The sequence below is a fragment of the Porites lutea genome, chromosome 7 (genome assembly GCF_958299795.1).
Source record: "Porites lutea chromosome 7, jaPorLute2.1, whole genome shotgun sequence".
Taxonomy (NCBI): Eukaryota; Metazoa; Cnidaria; class Anthozoa; order Scleractinia; family Poritidae; genus Porites; species Porites lutea.
The window spans coordinates 20,186,818-20,199,317 of record NC_133207.1 but is presented as its reverse complement, the minus strand read 5'-3'; the positions used below and the strand labels follow the sequence as shown (position 1 = coordinate 20,199,317).

The following is a 12,500-nucleotide window of genomic DNA, read 5'->3' as shown; positions in this document are numbered from 1 at the left end:
GTTATTTTGTCTCGATCTGGTGTGAACAGCCCGTTATTTTACCCTGATGAACAGCTTGGATTTTCGCAAGTTCTTCCACTACACCTTTTCCCGGTTCTTTTCATTTTAATTCGACCAGCACAGTGAACCTTTAAAAGTTTATGTGTCATTTTGAGCCCGTTTACTCAGCTTTGCTATTAAACCCTGACTATAATAAGCGTTTGGGCGAACACGAGTCAACCAGAAATTTCACAGATTTATTGAGTGAAATTGGAATGTTAATTTAAAGGTTGGTGTTAATGATGAATAAAAGCCATTTAATTAAAACGTCCACAGAAAATAAACATTGAATTCCATATTGCTACGGAAGTGCTTTGTAAAAAAGCACACAAACCGCAAGATAATTGCTTTTTATTTCACCAGCTTCATGCGAATTACAAGAAAATTAAAATCTTCTTTGAAGACGGATTTGAAATGTGGTCAGTGCTTATGTCTTGTGGAAATGCTGCTATAAAAGTCTTCAAGATAAAAACCATTTAGGTTTTTCGCTCATTTCAGTCTCTTGTATGCATGAGATAGATGGACCTAGAATCGTTATGGCTTTCGTTGGAAACCACTCCAACTCCACAGCGCAAACTGGGTCGAACTTGCCTCTGTTCAAGCTTTACGCCAAAGAAGAATTAGTAATTGCAACTATAATTGAAATCTGCCTCGCCGCTGTAGGAACCTTTGGGAACTGCACAGTATCTGTGGCAGTTGTAAAAAACAGGGCTCTTCACGTTGCCTCGAATTTGTATATGGTTTCTTTGGCCCTGGCAGATCTTCTTGTAACAGCTTTTCTTGTACCCATGCGTGCAGCTCAACACTTGGCGCTCTTCAATGGCAGCATTGTGGAGGAAGCTGTTGTTTGTGTGTTGGGTTTTATCGGGAGAATAACCATTCTAGCATCAGTTTCCAGCATAGCTGCCTTAAGCATGGATCGTCGCATGGCCCTAAAGCATCCACTGAAATATCACTCCGTCATAAGGTTCGCCAAAGGGCGAGCGGTAAAGGTAATTTTAACAATATGGGTGCTTTCGCTGGCTTTCACTAGCTTAACCCTTATTCCCGGCGTGGATGATGAGGTTTACCTTATAGGATTTGCATCATATGTTTTGATGGTCTTTGCAGTGATTCTTTTTGCTTATGCTAATATCCTCTATCTTGTGCGACAATCAACGCGTTGGAGAATATCTGCCACTAGTTCTCGTTCTAACGCTAAGAAGGATGCAAAGGGCGAACACGCGTTTCGTACAGGTTGTATGCATCTGCCTATGCACAGAAGAGAAAAAACACTAACTCTGAATTCTGCCACCAGTGGAGTTGATACTGAAGTAACATGCGCAGAGACAACACAAACACGATCCACGAACACGATCCACGATCACGATCACGAAAACGAACTCGATTCACGCAGCGATGGTAAATTGGAGGAAAATAAATCTCCTGAGAGTCTACATGTGGAGGCCTTCTTAGTGGGAAAGGAACAAAATGAAAATAAAGCTTCTTCATTACAGCCGGCTACTGAAGCGGAAACGGAAATGAAGCACAGAAAACGAAAGTTACGGGGAAAGGTGAGCCCTGCTGAAAGTCAAGGCGTGTTTCAGTCGCGCATAGAACTGAAGACAATAGAAAAAGCACCAGTGTCCTGTATTGAAGGTGAAGAAAACTTACTTGAGCGAAAACGTCAGCGAAATTCGTATTCTGGTCGGGCTCAACTTAAACCGCTCCATCTTCAGAGAAAGCTAAGAACATTTACCATCCCGGTTTCTCTGGCCCATGGAAAAACCACAAATAATCTAGAGTTTGATAAAATTGGTCGAGGGGAAGAAGAATCTGGTATGCATATAAGCGGAAAGAAACAATCCATGTCTTTGTGTCCTAGTGAATTTAGTGAGACTAGCATGGTATGCTCTTGCGATCAAAGGACACAATTACCCCGGAAAACGCTACCCAAAAGCGTGCTTGAAAATCATTCTGATTCCAAGTTGTCGCGTATAAACGATGCCAGAGCCAGAAAACGCCAGCGTGAAAGCCAGCTGGAATTTAAAATTTTAAAAACAACTGGCCTCATAGTTATTTTATTCTTTCTTCTTGTCTTTCCACGCATTGTTGTTATCATTTATAGTATATCTGCCGGAAATGATCTGGAATATGTTATTCACGCAAGACTGTGGATGAGAATTCTTCTGTATTGCAATTCGGCTGTAAATCCATTTCTTTATAGCTTACGTCATCGTGAAATTTGGCGCGAGTTTATGAAGCTCGTGCGTTGCTGTTACTGGGGGACCGGAAGACGGCATGCGCGCGCATGAAGCAGAAAATGGGAACCTCCATTACTTTTGTCCAGCGGACTGTATAAAAGGATCGCGGCCTCTGGATTGTATCGGCGATGGCTTAACTTAAAATATTCAGTTGTGGCGTATGAGGGGTAACTCTGTTCTGTTATTCCAAGGCAAAATCAGGCTAAATATGCCACCTCTCACCTTTCAAGTTAAGTCAGATCAAAATTGTTTTCCTTCTTCGACACAAGTTTTGTAAAAACAGGAACATTTCCAATGTAAAATGGTGCAGTAAGGAAGGAAATCTAGGGAAGATTAAACCCCTGTCACCGGGTCCGCCCCTCCCCCCCACTTCCCAACCCTTCCCACCCCGACCTTCGGGTTCACGTTTTGATAAGGCATTTACCACATAGATCTGTGTATTTAGCTCACTCTTGTACGTTATGAAGCAAAAATAAATACGGCAGACAATTGTTTGCTTTAAAAATGACTTCAGGTTTTTGTTTTAGACTCAGATCGCGACCATGAAAGTTCATGGACAGGCTCTTGTTTTGTACAATATTCAAGTGTCAGGAGATTCGGTATTGGATTGTCTTATGAAGTCCAATCACCTATTTAAGCACTTTTTATCTCTTCAATGATCTTCCGCACATCCTTCCAATTTACATCAACCAAGCCTTTGATTAAACAGCCGCTAAAATCCTGAATCTCAGCCCTGCACACAACACAGCGATGCGGCATCTGTTGTAAGTAAGCCAGCTTAAGTGACTGCCAGGCGCACCAGCCACACACAACAACGTGTTCACACGGGAACGTTTGAATGCACGCTTCTGCGTCCAGACACACAACACACTGTTTATCATCAGTATAAGACTCAACTGTCTTTGATTGTGTTTTTTGTTGCGTTTGAAGTCTGTCGAGCGCCAAAAATCGATCAATGACGAAAGGAATTTTTTCTGTCTCGATGGATCGCAGCTCCTGGATAAGTGCTTGGCGCTCTCTTGTCCCTCGAGCTTTTAACCACCGTTGGAATCCACACCAGAAGACTAAGAGCGAAGAGAAACATAAAGCATACACGATCACTATTGAAATGCAGGAATATCCCCAGAATCTGAACAGCAGAAGACTTGAAGTGTGGTTAAAAAACAGAAAGCCGGAAAACACGGAGAAAACTTTAAGAAATCGGCAGAATCGGGCAAGGCTTTGAAGGTCCATTTTCATGATTTGTCTTTGAATATGATGCTCACCTCTGTTTCTTTACAGAGGGATAATATTTAAGGCTCTTCGAGACTGTTTGGTGAATGTGACTTTCCTGTTTGTAATATTGATATACAACAAGGCTAGTACCTCGGTTCCGTGTAAGCCCGAGTTAAATCTTCTTTTACTGGCAAGAAGTTACTGAACAGCAAGGGAAATGAACAGAACTTTGTGTTCCAGTTACTGTAACCAAAAAAGGAGGCCCCTTGTTAAATTGCTGAGATGGTTTTGAAAATGAAAAAACTGATTCTTGATCAAAACACTCGACTTTTGATTCGTAAATATTAATAGAGATCGGTTGTTGCCATGCGTTGGACACGAGGTCGTTTCTACCAGTAATCTTTCGAAAGAACATTTGAACCACCTGTAACTATAACATGTCTTGTTTAGACAAGAGCGACCAGAAATTCTTGTTGTTCTCGGTTCTTAGAGCATGCAATTTTCATTGCGAAGGATTTTAGGATTGTATCGAGCAAAACTTGCAGGTTCAACACAGTTTACGTTCACTTGTTACATAGTTCAAGTTGCCTGGGGAAAACGATACCGCATGGTAATACACCCTCACTGACAGTTTCTGATCTTTGACGTCTCTCCCTGACTTGTAGCACAAGAGAAAACAAATTTAAGGTTATTCTTAGTATTGCGTTGCGCATACTTACTGCGCATAGTTTCACGCGTCATTTAGCACGCACATTAAAACATGGCGGCTTTTGCCTTAAGGCTGGAGCTCCCAATTGAGGTAAATCTTCATTTTCTCTTAAATGAGTATGGTGACCTATCTTTTTTTCCATTTTCTCTCATTTTTTAAACTCCCTTTTTCTAGAATAAATTTATTCTAATTCTCAGAGCAGAAAAAGAAACAGTCACTCGTCAGAAACGTGTTCACAGCATCTGCTAGTAAATATAATCATGCTGGTATTTTAAGGAATCATTGTGTATATACAAATCACTCCTGCTCCCAAGCGAATATGGGGAACCCCCCGATTTTATTTCAACATTTAAGTTTCTACAACACAAAAACCAATCGGTTAAGTTTAAAAAAAGCTCACTTCAGTTTCTGCGCTTTTCGCTTTTCTACTGAGCCTTGAGAAAACCTGTGGAGCTGACAGCTATCGACCTAGTCGATTCCAAACACCTCAGAGGTTGAAAAGAGAAACCCTCAGTTATTAATACCGCTCCAATCGAGGGGCGCACTCAAACTAACAATTTGACTAATTCATGCCAAACCGGACTAATTAGTAGCCTGTAAACCCTTACGAGCAGATTTTTGTTCGTCTACAAAGAGAGGAATCTTCTTAGTAAAGGGACTAGTAAAAGACCAATCTGGGCTTGGCACAAGCTTTTTTTTTCTCGTTAGGTCCTGTGAACAAGGTAGCATTCAACACTACTGATAGACAAATAAAAGCAGGACTGATTTCATTCAACTCCAAGGATTTTTGCCCTACGTCATGTGTGATCGGTCACATTACAGTTTGACATTTCCCCCCCCCCCCCACCCCCCCTTCATTTTACTATCAAAAGCTGATCTCTTATCTGACTGAAAAATGAGGGGCTGGGTGTTTTGCCCGAGTCATTGGAGTTCATAGTTAAAGTTTTGCTCCACCTCCAGAGCTGCCAGTTATCCAGACGTCAAGAGCGAATCCTTAGTCTTTACCACCCAGCGGCCGATTCCACCACCTCCCCCTGAAAAACCAAAAGAAGCATATTAAAAGAAGAACGAAGGACCAAAGTTATCTACACATTGTATTTAGTTTTCTTGGATATCGCTATAGAATAAGAGATTTTAGGCCCCTCCCCTTGCTTCAGTACCTTTTCGGTGAAAAACCACTAAGAAACAACTCACAACATTTATTGGGGAGGGGAATTAATTGGTTTGTAGTAGAAGAAAATGCCAGGAGTTGAATAGAAATGGGCGACCATTGTTGTCTCTCCCTGTAGTTTATTGGGTTATTAACATAGTGTAGAAAGAGTGAAGGAAGTGAATGAAACGATTAGGTGCTAAATTGTAATTGTCAGCTGATTTATACAATTAAAATAGTTGGCCCTTGCTGTTATTTAGTCATTTCATTAACCTCATGACCAGGGCTTGGAGGGAGGTTGGATAGACATCTCCCTATAATGTCCACCCTGTCCAGGACACAGAGGTGTCGTTCTCAGAGTTATTAGATCATAAATCCTCACTGACTAGTTTTGACCAGTAGTATCGTGTTAGTCTGTGAATATCCTCTTTTACGCTGGGAGAGTACCAATGAGGTAACCTTGTCTCAAACTGGATGATGCCTATAACGTTGTTGCTGCGATCATTAGCGAGCAGCAACGCTGTTTGTGATTGTTTATATGAGGCCGGGGCACTTTCTATATGCGTTCTCTTGATCCGTTTAACGTGAATTTTTTGGAGTTGGATATTTTTTATAGATACAGTAATTATGTGGTTTGCTTGTTATTCCTAAAGAAGCGTAGACTGGGACTAGAGAAGGGGCAGAGTGGCAGAGTGGAGATAAGAGATTTAATGTCTGGTTAGAGATTGTTTCCTTCCTTTTTGGACCCCTCCCTATATATCTAGGTTAACTAAGTTAAAAAACCATTTGTTCGTTTTTTCGTTGTTTTTTCAATACAATTGATATCAAGATGAAGTAAAGGAGACACCTCACGACCTCTGTAGCTGTTCCAAGATGATAATCTACTTCATCGTAAATCATTTTTAATCCCTCACCATCTATTATTACCCCGCAGGTCGTTTCTATTTTACGGAACTCAAATTTTTATGAATTCCTTCAATTTCAAGATACTTTTACAAAGTGTTTCTTACTAATAGCAAAATCATTTTAATGATATTTAACAACTCAAAGAAATGACAATGATAGGCGTACCTCCTCCAACACCCCATGCACATTTGGTAGGGGTACCTCCCCTTACAAGTATTTTGCCGTTTGGATTTCCTTGTAGGCTTTGGGTGATGATGACAACACTGCCACCCGCACCACTCCCTCCGGGAGCTGATCTATAAGCTTTAGTACTAACACACTCCGCTGTTCTTCCTTTGAAAAATAAAATAGCAGTTATCGCACAAAAAATCATTTAGAGGTTGAGTAAATAGATAGATACCTCTGACGAAAGGTACAAGATTATAATTATTAAGATCATCATAGAACGCAGTGCTGCAGGGGTTCTGAGACATTGTTCAAAAATTACTGCCATTTTGTCATCTTTGACTTTAATGAAAATTAAGGCTGATGTAAGTACCAGAATACATTTAGAATTTTTCATGCCCGAAATGAACTCTGGTAGTTGTAGTCAAACGACGTCCTCGTTAAAATGGCCCATTGTGTAGTTGGCTAAGGCCCGGGTCAGACGCCGTACTTTTCATGAGCCCGACCTAATTCGAATTAAGACCGACCCAAATTATTTGGACCGGCTGAATTAATTCAGACGCCCATCTTAATTGGAGCCGAACTAAATCGTTCAGAAGGAGTAAAATGCCCATTTCGGTCAAACTGCTTAGAAAATACGTTATAATAATTTATGTTTTAGGTTAGGTACATGAAAAGTTCGGCCTCTGAATCAAAGCCGTTCCAAAGTCTCTCCAAATGTGAAATTCCCGGCCGGGGTAGGCGAAAATTGAAACAGGCGTTCATAATTGATTCAGACGCCGAACTTTTCATGTACTTAATTCAACGTATTATGTTCAGCTCATGAAAAGTTCGGCATCTGAACCGGCCTAAGACTCGAGCTATCACTCAATATTTACGCTGGAAAGCGTATAGATCATGTAAAGTACCTTCTGATTCTATTCGGCCATCAAGTGTTAAGTTGTCAAGGAGAAGGTATACCAAGCCACCTCCATGTCCACCCTCCCCCCCAGGATTAGGATCATCTGGCATTGCATTACCACCCCCACCACCTCCTCCACCGCCGTAGCTGAGTCGCTTGGTGAAATCTGTATTGCCATATTGCATTCCTCCTAGAAATGGATAAAAACAAAAATAATTTAGTATGGATATAATATACAGAAAACGAGACCAAGGATCGTTATCATCGTAAATCCAAGCTTTGGTGATGATGTAAGTAAAACAATTTTAATTCTTTATAGGTTTTGCTCTATCACTCTTGATGGTGACCTTTATGAGACGGAAGCCTCCCTTTAATGGTTCAATTCAAGTATTATTGGACTCTCTATGAGGTAGACACCTCTGTAGCCTGATGGCCGTTTTCCTTTAACCCGAGTTTAATATGACTCTCCATGAGGTGGACACCTTTGTATGACGGACACCTCCATTCAGTACAAGTGTTATTTGAGTCTCTATAAGGTGGACACCTTTATAAGACGGACAACCCCATTCAGTCCGAGTTTTATTTGACTCTTTATATTAGGTGGACGTTTTTGTAAGACGGACACACCCATTCAGTCCGAGTTTTATTTGACTCTCTATAAGATGGACACCTTTAAAAGAGGGACACCTCCATCCAGTGAGAGTTTTATGTGACTCTCTATAAGGTGGATACCTTTATAAGACGAACACCTCTATTGAGTCCAAGTGTTATTTGACTCTCTATAAGGTGGACACCCCTGTAAGACGAACACCCCTATTCAGTCCAAGTGTTACTGGACTCTCTATAGGGTGGATACCTTTATAAGACGGACACCTCCATTTAGTCCAAATTTATTTCACTCTCTATGAGATGGACACCTTTATAAGAGGGACACCTCCATCAAGTGCGAGTTTTATTTGACTCTCTATAAGATGGACACCTTGGTGAAAAGGACGCTTCCCTTCACTCTGGATTCTCTATACATCTCTGTAAGACGGAAACCTCATTCAGTTCCGTTTTAGAGAGCGTTTAAGCCTCAAGTAGAGCTCATTAAGACCAATTGCCATGATAGCCTTAGAGTTTGCGTTTAGCCAGAGGTAATAATTGACCTCCAAGTCCTTACAATCCGAACAATCGTGTATCGCGGGCTGTCTATTTCATCAATGTTACTGACAATTGAAGAGGTGTTTTGTGCATTGATGTAGATAAATAAAATTATTCCTCTTTATCAAATTTTAGAAATAATGAAGGAATGATAAAGTCTGCCATAACACCTTTCATGCCCATTATACGAACACTATCCTCGAGTTCAAATTATTTACCTCCACCTCCTCCACCACCCCAATCCCCACCACACGCTGAATCACCTGAAGAGGAACAGAAGGATTAAAAAATCCGAAAATTTGTTACATTAGAAACGATGATAGCAGTAAGGATATATTAACAACAATATCAAGATGATACCTTTGACATTTGATGAGGGTAACGATAAATATTATGAGATTGATTACAATAGAGCCTTTTCACTCACATGTTCAACATCTACGCATGCAAATTATTGGAACAAATGAAAACGGTTACATAAAAAAACAGGTTGAACTCCCAAAGGACTGGTTGGAACTCTAATATGGCCGCCGTGACGTCATTTGCGGCCGGTCACCGAGGAACCTTGTGTTAGCGTTAATTCAATCTGTTATATAACCAAAAGACAGCGAAAAACGTAACCTATGACAATTGCTGGTTTTCACTGTTACGCCATAAAAAACAAAAATCAAAACCGTTGTAATGTATCGAGCGACTAAACGGCTTAAATACTCTCAAGGAACACAACCAGTCAACAAGCACATGAACAACACGACAGGGGTCACGTGACGCCTAACAAGTTCCCAGGATCGCACAACCGTTCAACAGATTAAGTCCAGAATCTGGGATACGAAAGAAGATGCGAGATATTGGGGGAAATAATTTACCCAAATTTATAACGCTTTGTAAGTAGACACCACGTTGATGTTCATCCGGATGGGCACCAACAATATGGCAGCCGGAAACCAACAGAAACATCTGTCACTGAGTTTTGCTACCAAAGCGTGAATTTATCTCTCAAAGAGCTCATAAACATCAAGGTTACACTTTTTCTAATACAATGACTGTCCATATAGCAAAGTCCACCAAAATAAGAGCCCTTTGATGAAGTGGGAATTTGTAAGAATATTAGTTTTTTTGCCGCTTTACTACTTTCAGAAAGCAAGCATTCTCTCTTGCTGAAAGTAAAAACTTAGGAGGATCCACAATACTTTAGTTTTGAATTTTGATGAAATCTTGCAAAAACCAGCAATACTAACTGTCACTAAAACTAGAGACCATTATCATGCCCCTGCTAACACAAGACAGCACTCTATACTACCTCCTTGTAACTGATGATGATTACGTTAAGCGGTAACAACGATAAAATGATAACTACAATCAACCTCCTTCTCCTCCTTGTGACTCTGTCCCGGCTCTCCCACTTACAGATCCACCACAGGCACCATTTACAGGTTGACCCTGTTGTCCTCCGTTTCCTCCTTTTGCCCCGGTGCAGGCTGACACTCCCCCACCCCCAGCGTAGGCACCGATCTGCAAATGAGAGAGAATACGTAGCTTTTGCCGCTTGTATTTACTGCTGGGGTTAAAATCATCTGTTTTAACCCTGTAAAGTGTTTTTTTGTGGCCTGTAATTAGCTGTGCAAGTTAGGGTTAACTATATGAAAAGTTGTTAACGCTCGTGGGAAAACTATTTTGAAATAAATTCTGAGGCAGTTCTTTCGGGGAAATTCAAAATGTTTAAAATTTACCGATAAATGACTTCAGCAAATGTGACGTTATATGATTTGAAATTCGGTGTCATCGTATACGCTAATTGGATTAGCCTGATGTTCCATAATACAGACCAAGTATGGAATAAAAAAGTAACATCCAACTAATAAGTTATAATGAATAATTCAAAAATGCAGCGCTTTGGTTTGGCCTCGCCGTGGTTGCATAGTAGCACATAGGAATAAACTTACACTAGTTGATGCAGTTCCTCCAATACCGCCGTCACAACATGAGCCACAAGAATTTGCAGCACCACCTCCCCCACCACCAGAAAAATGTCCACCACCACCCCCTCCGCCAGAACCGTCATCATTATAACCATCAGTAGCATCAGCTCCACCCCCTCCCGCATTATATCCACCAGGACCTCCATGGGCTAAAAATAAAACAGTATAGCAAAAAACGTTATTGCCTGCTGCTTTTTTTATAATGATATACACACACGGTACCTGATGTAGAGTGAAAATTGCACTTTGATGGCTAAATTAAACCGTATGTTCACCTCTGAATACTGAAGTGCTAATTCAAGTGATTCAGGGGTGGGTCCAGGATTTTTTTTAGGAGAGGGTGCACCACTAACTAAGGAATGGCGTAACTGACTGGTGACGTAAAAAAATTTTAAAAGCAATTACGAAAAGAAGGTTTTCGGCTAGGCAATAACATAATGCAAACTGCTGAGAATGCATATCAAACGATACAGCATGCAGACTTCAGTGCCTCGTCTCATGTTTTACTTCAGCACCAATAAACCACAAAGTTTTTTTTTTTTTTGCAGAATATCAGTTGTATTAGAAAGCCGCAGGTCATCTCAGGAGAGGGTGCGGACCCCCTGCACTCTTCCCGTAGATCCGCCCCTGTGATCTACTCTACTTCCTGCATAAATTCAGGCCAAGAAACTTCATACGAATATATTTTTTTTACATAAAACGTTTCAAACAGAATGTTAAGCAGGAGAATTACTTAATTGTAACAGATTTCAACTTTATCAATAAAAATTATTAGTTGCTACACCATTTTAAATCCTCTTTTTTAGCAAGATCGTGGGCCTGACGGCGGCCACATTGAATTTTGTCACAGGTTGAATACCCCCTTCAAAACAATTGTCTTTTTCTCAGCAAACTTTTAGGATATTACAGAATAATTTTTCCTTGCAGATACCCTTCAAAAAGTAGATGACATTTATCGAGCAACATTTTTTGCATTTGTTCAGTTTTGTTCCGTTCATTTTTAGTCAGTAATTCGGCTATTTCGTCTTTGCCAGCCACGAACTCTTTCGCTATTTTCCAGAGTGGACCCTGTACTCACGCCAGAACTGTTAATAAGCTACAACGCCTAGCCGGTGACTACTCAGTGTTGTGATTGCACTGTTAGCAATATACAATCATTGACGTTAGAGTAACTTACGGCAGTGATTGTATATTGCCAGCATCTTGGCAATATACAAAATTGGTTAGCGGCGGCTTCTTATGAAAATGGGATTAAATTCAGCGAGAAAGAAGGCAGAACAGGACCACATTTAATTTGAACACTACCTACCGTTGATTCCCCCAACAGCCCCTCCCCCTCCATTTCCATTTGTGTTCAGTGTCCAGGCCTGCCCGGGTATATCTCCTCCTTTTCCATTGATTCCAGTATCAAGATACAAGAATGATTCGCCTCCATATCCACCTCCACCACGATAATCGCCACCTTGCCCACCACGAAAACCTTAGCACAATAGAGTTTTTTTTATTATCATTATTAAAAACTATGTTTGCTATTCCTCCTTACTTAATGCACAAGCTAGCTTCTATGCCCAGTTCACACTGAATAATAACACACTTTTTGTGGTTCTGTGCGGATGTCCGTGGAGAAGATCTGGCGGGGGATTATTAATAGTTCTAAAAATAAATCGAAACAAGAAGAGTTGACTCACGGTTATAGTACTTATGGAGGCTCTAGGTTATCGGCTCCTAATAACCTAGCCATCCTCCGGGATTTCTCTCCTTTCCGCCCTAAAGCCTGATGCTTAAGTTAATGAAAATGCTAATACCTTCTACTTGATAGATGTAATCATGAACTGAGCAGAGAAAATCCAAATCCATTCTAACACATGAAAATTGCTTATATTTCTTCGATACTTCTGCTGCTGAGAGTTATTTATCGTTAAGGAAAATACCTTGTCCATTTGTCGATATCAACGAACTGCTGTCAATAATCATCGTTTTCGCTCTAAGCGCCAAAATGCCATATAGGCCATTCTCTTGTTTTCTGCACCGTAACTTGCAGTTGTTGGTG

The 12,500-nt window shown here is 40.7% G+C and overlaps 2 protein-coding genes across 2 annotated transcripts in view; both read right to left on the bottom strand.

Moving 5' to 3' along the window:
- Positions 1–2,701: 2,701 nt before the first annotated feature.
- Positions 2,702–3,893, bottom strand: LOC140944043 (uncharacterized). The gene has a single exon (XM_073393150.1). The coding sequence runs from the start codon at positions 3,519–3,521 to the stop codon at positions 2,916–2,918; it is 606 nt and encodes a 201-aa protein (XP_073249251.1). The 5' UTR covers positions 3,522–3,893; the 3' UTR covers positions 2,702–2,915.
- Positions 3,894–5,059: 1,166 nt separating this feature from the next.
- The window catches only part of LOC140944889 (uncharacterized), a 13,428-nt gene continuing 5,987 nt past the window's right edge, over positions 5,060–12,500 (bottom strand). Inside the window, exons 4-11 of the mRNA XM_073393990.1 lie at positions 12,382–12,500; positions 11,760–11,930; positions 10,415–10,599; positions 9,836–9,983; positions 8,690–8,734; positions 7,336–7,518; positions 6,428–6,595; positions 5,060–5,240 (exon numbers count right to left, since the gene is read on the bottom strand). The exon at positions 12,382–12,500 is cut by the window's right edge and continues 96 nt beyond it. Coding sequence (XP_073250091.1) covers positions 5,176–5,240; positions 6,428–6,595; positions 7,336–7,518; positions 8,690–8,734; positions 9,836–9,983; positions 10,415–10,599; positions 11,760–11,930; positions 12,382–12,500 — 1,084 coding nt within the window. The 3' untranslated portion in view covers positions 5,060–5,175. The remainder of the gene's footprint in view (positions 5,241–6,427; positions 6,596–7,335; positions 7,519–8,689; positions 8,735–9,835; positions 9,984–10,414; positions 10,600–11,759; positions 11,931–12,381) is intronic.

Bases quoted from the DNA above. Each gene is read 5' to 3' on its own strand.
- LOC140944043 (XM_073393150.1), bottom strand. From the start codon at position 3,521: ATGAAAATGGACCTTCAAAGCCTTGCCCGATTCTGCCGATTTCTTAAA.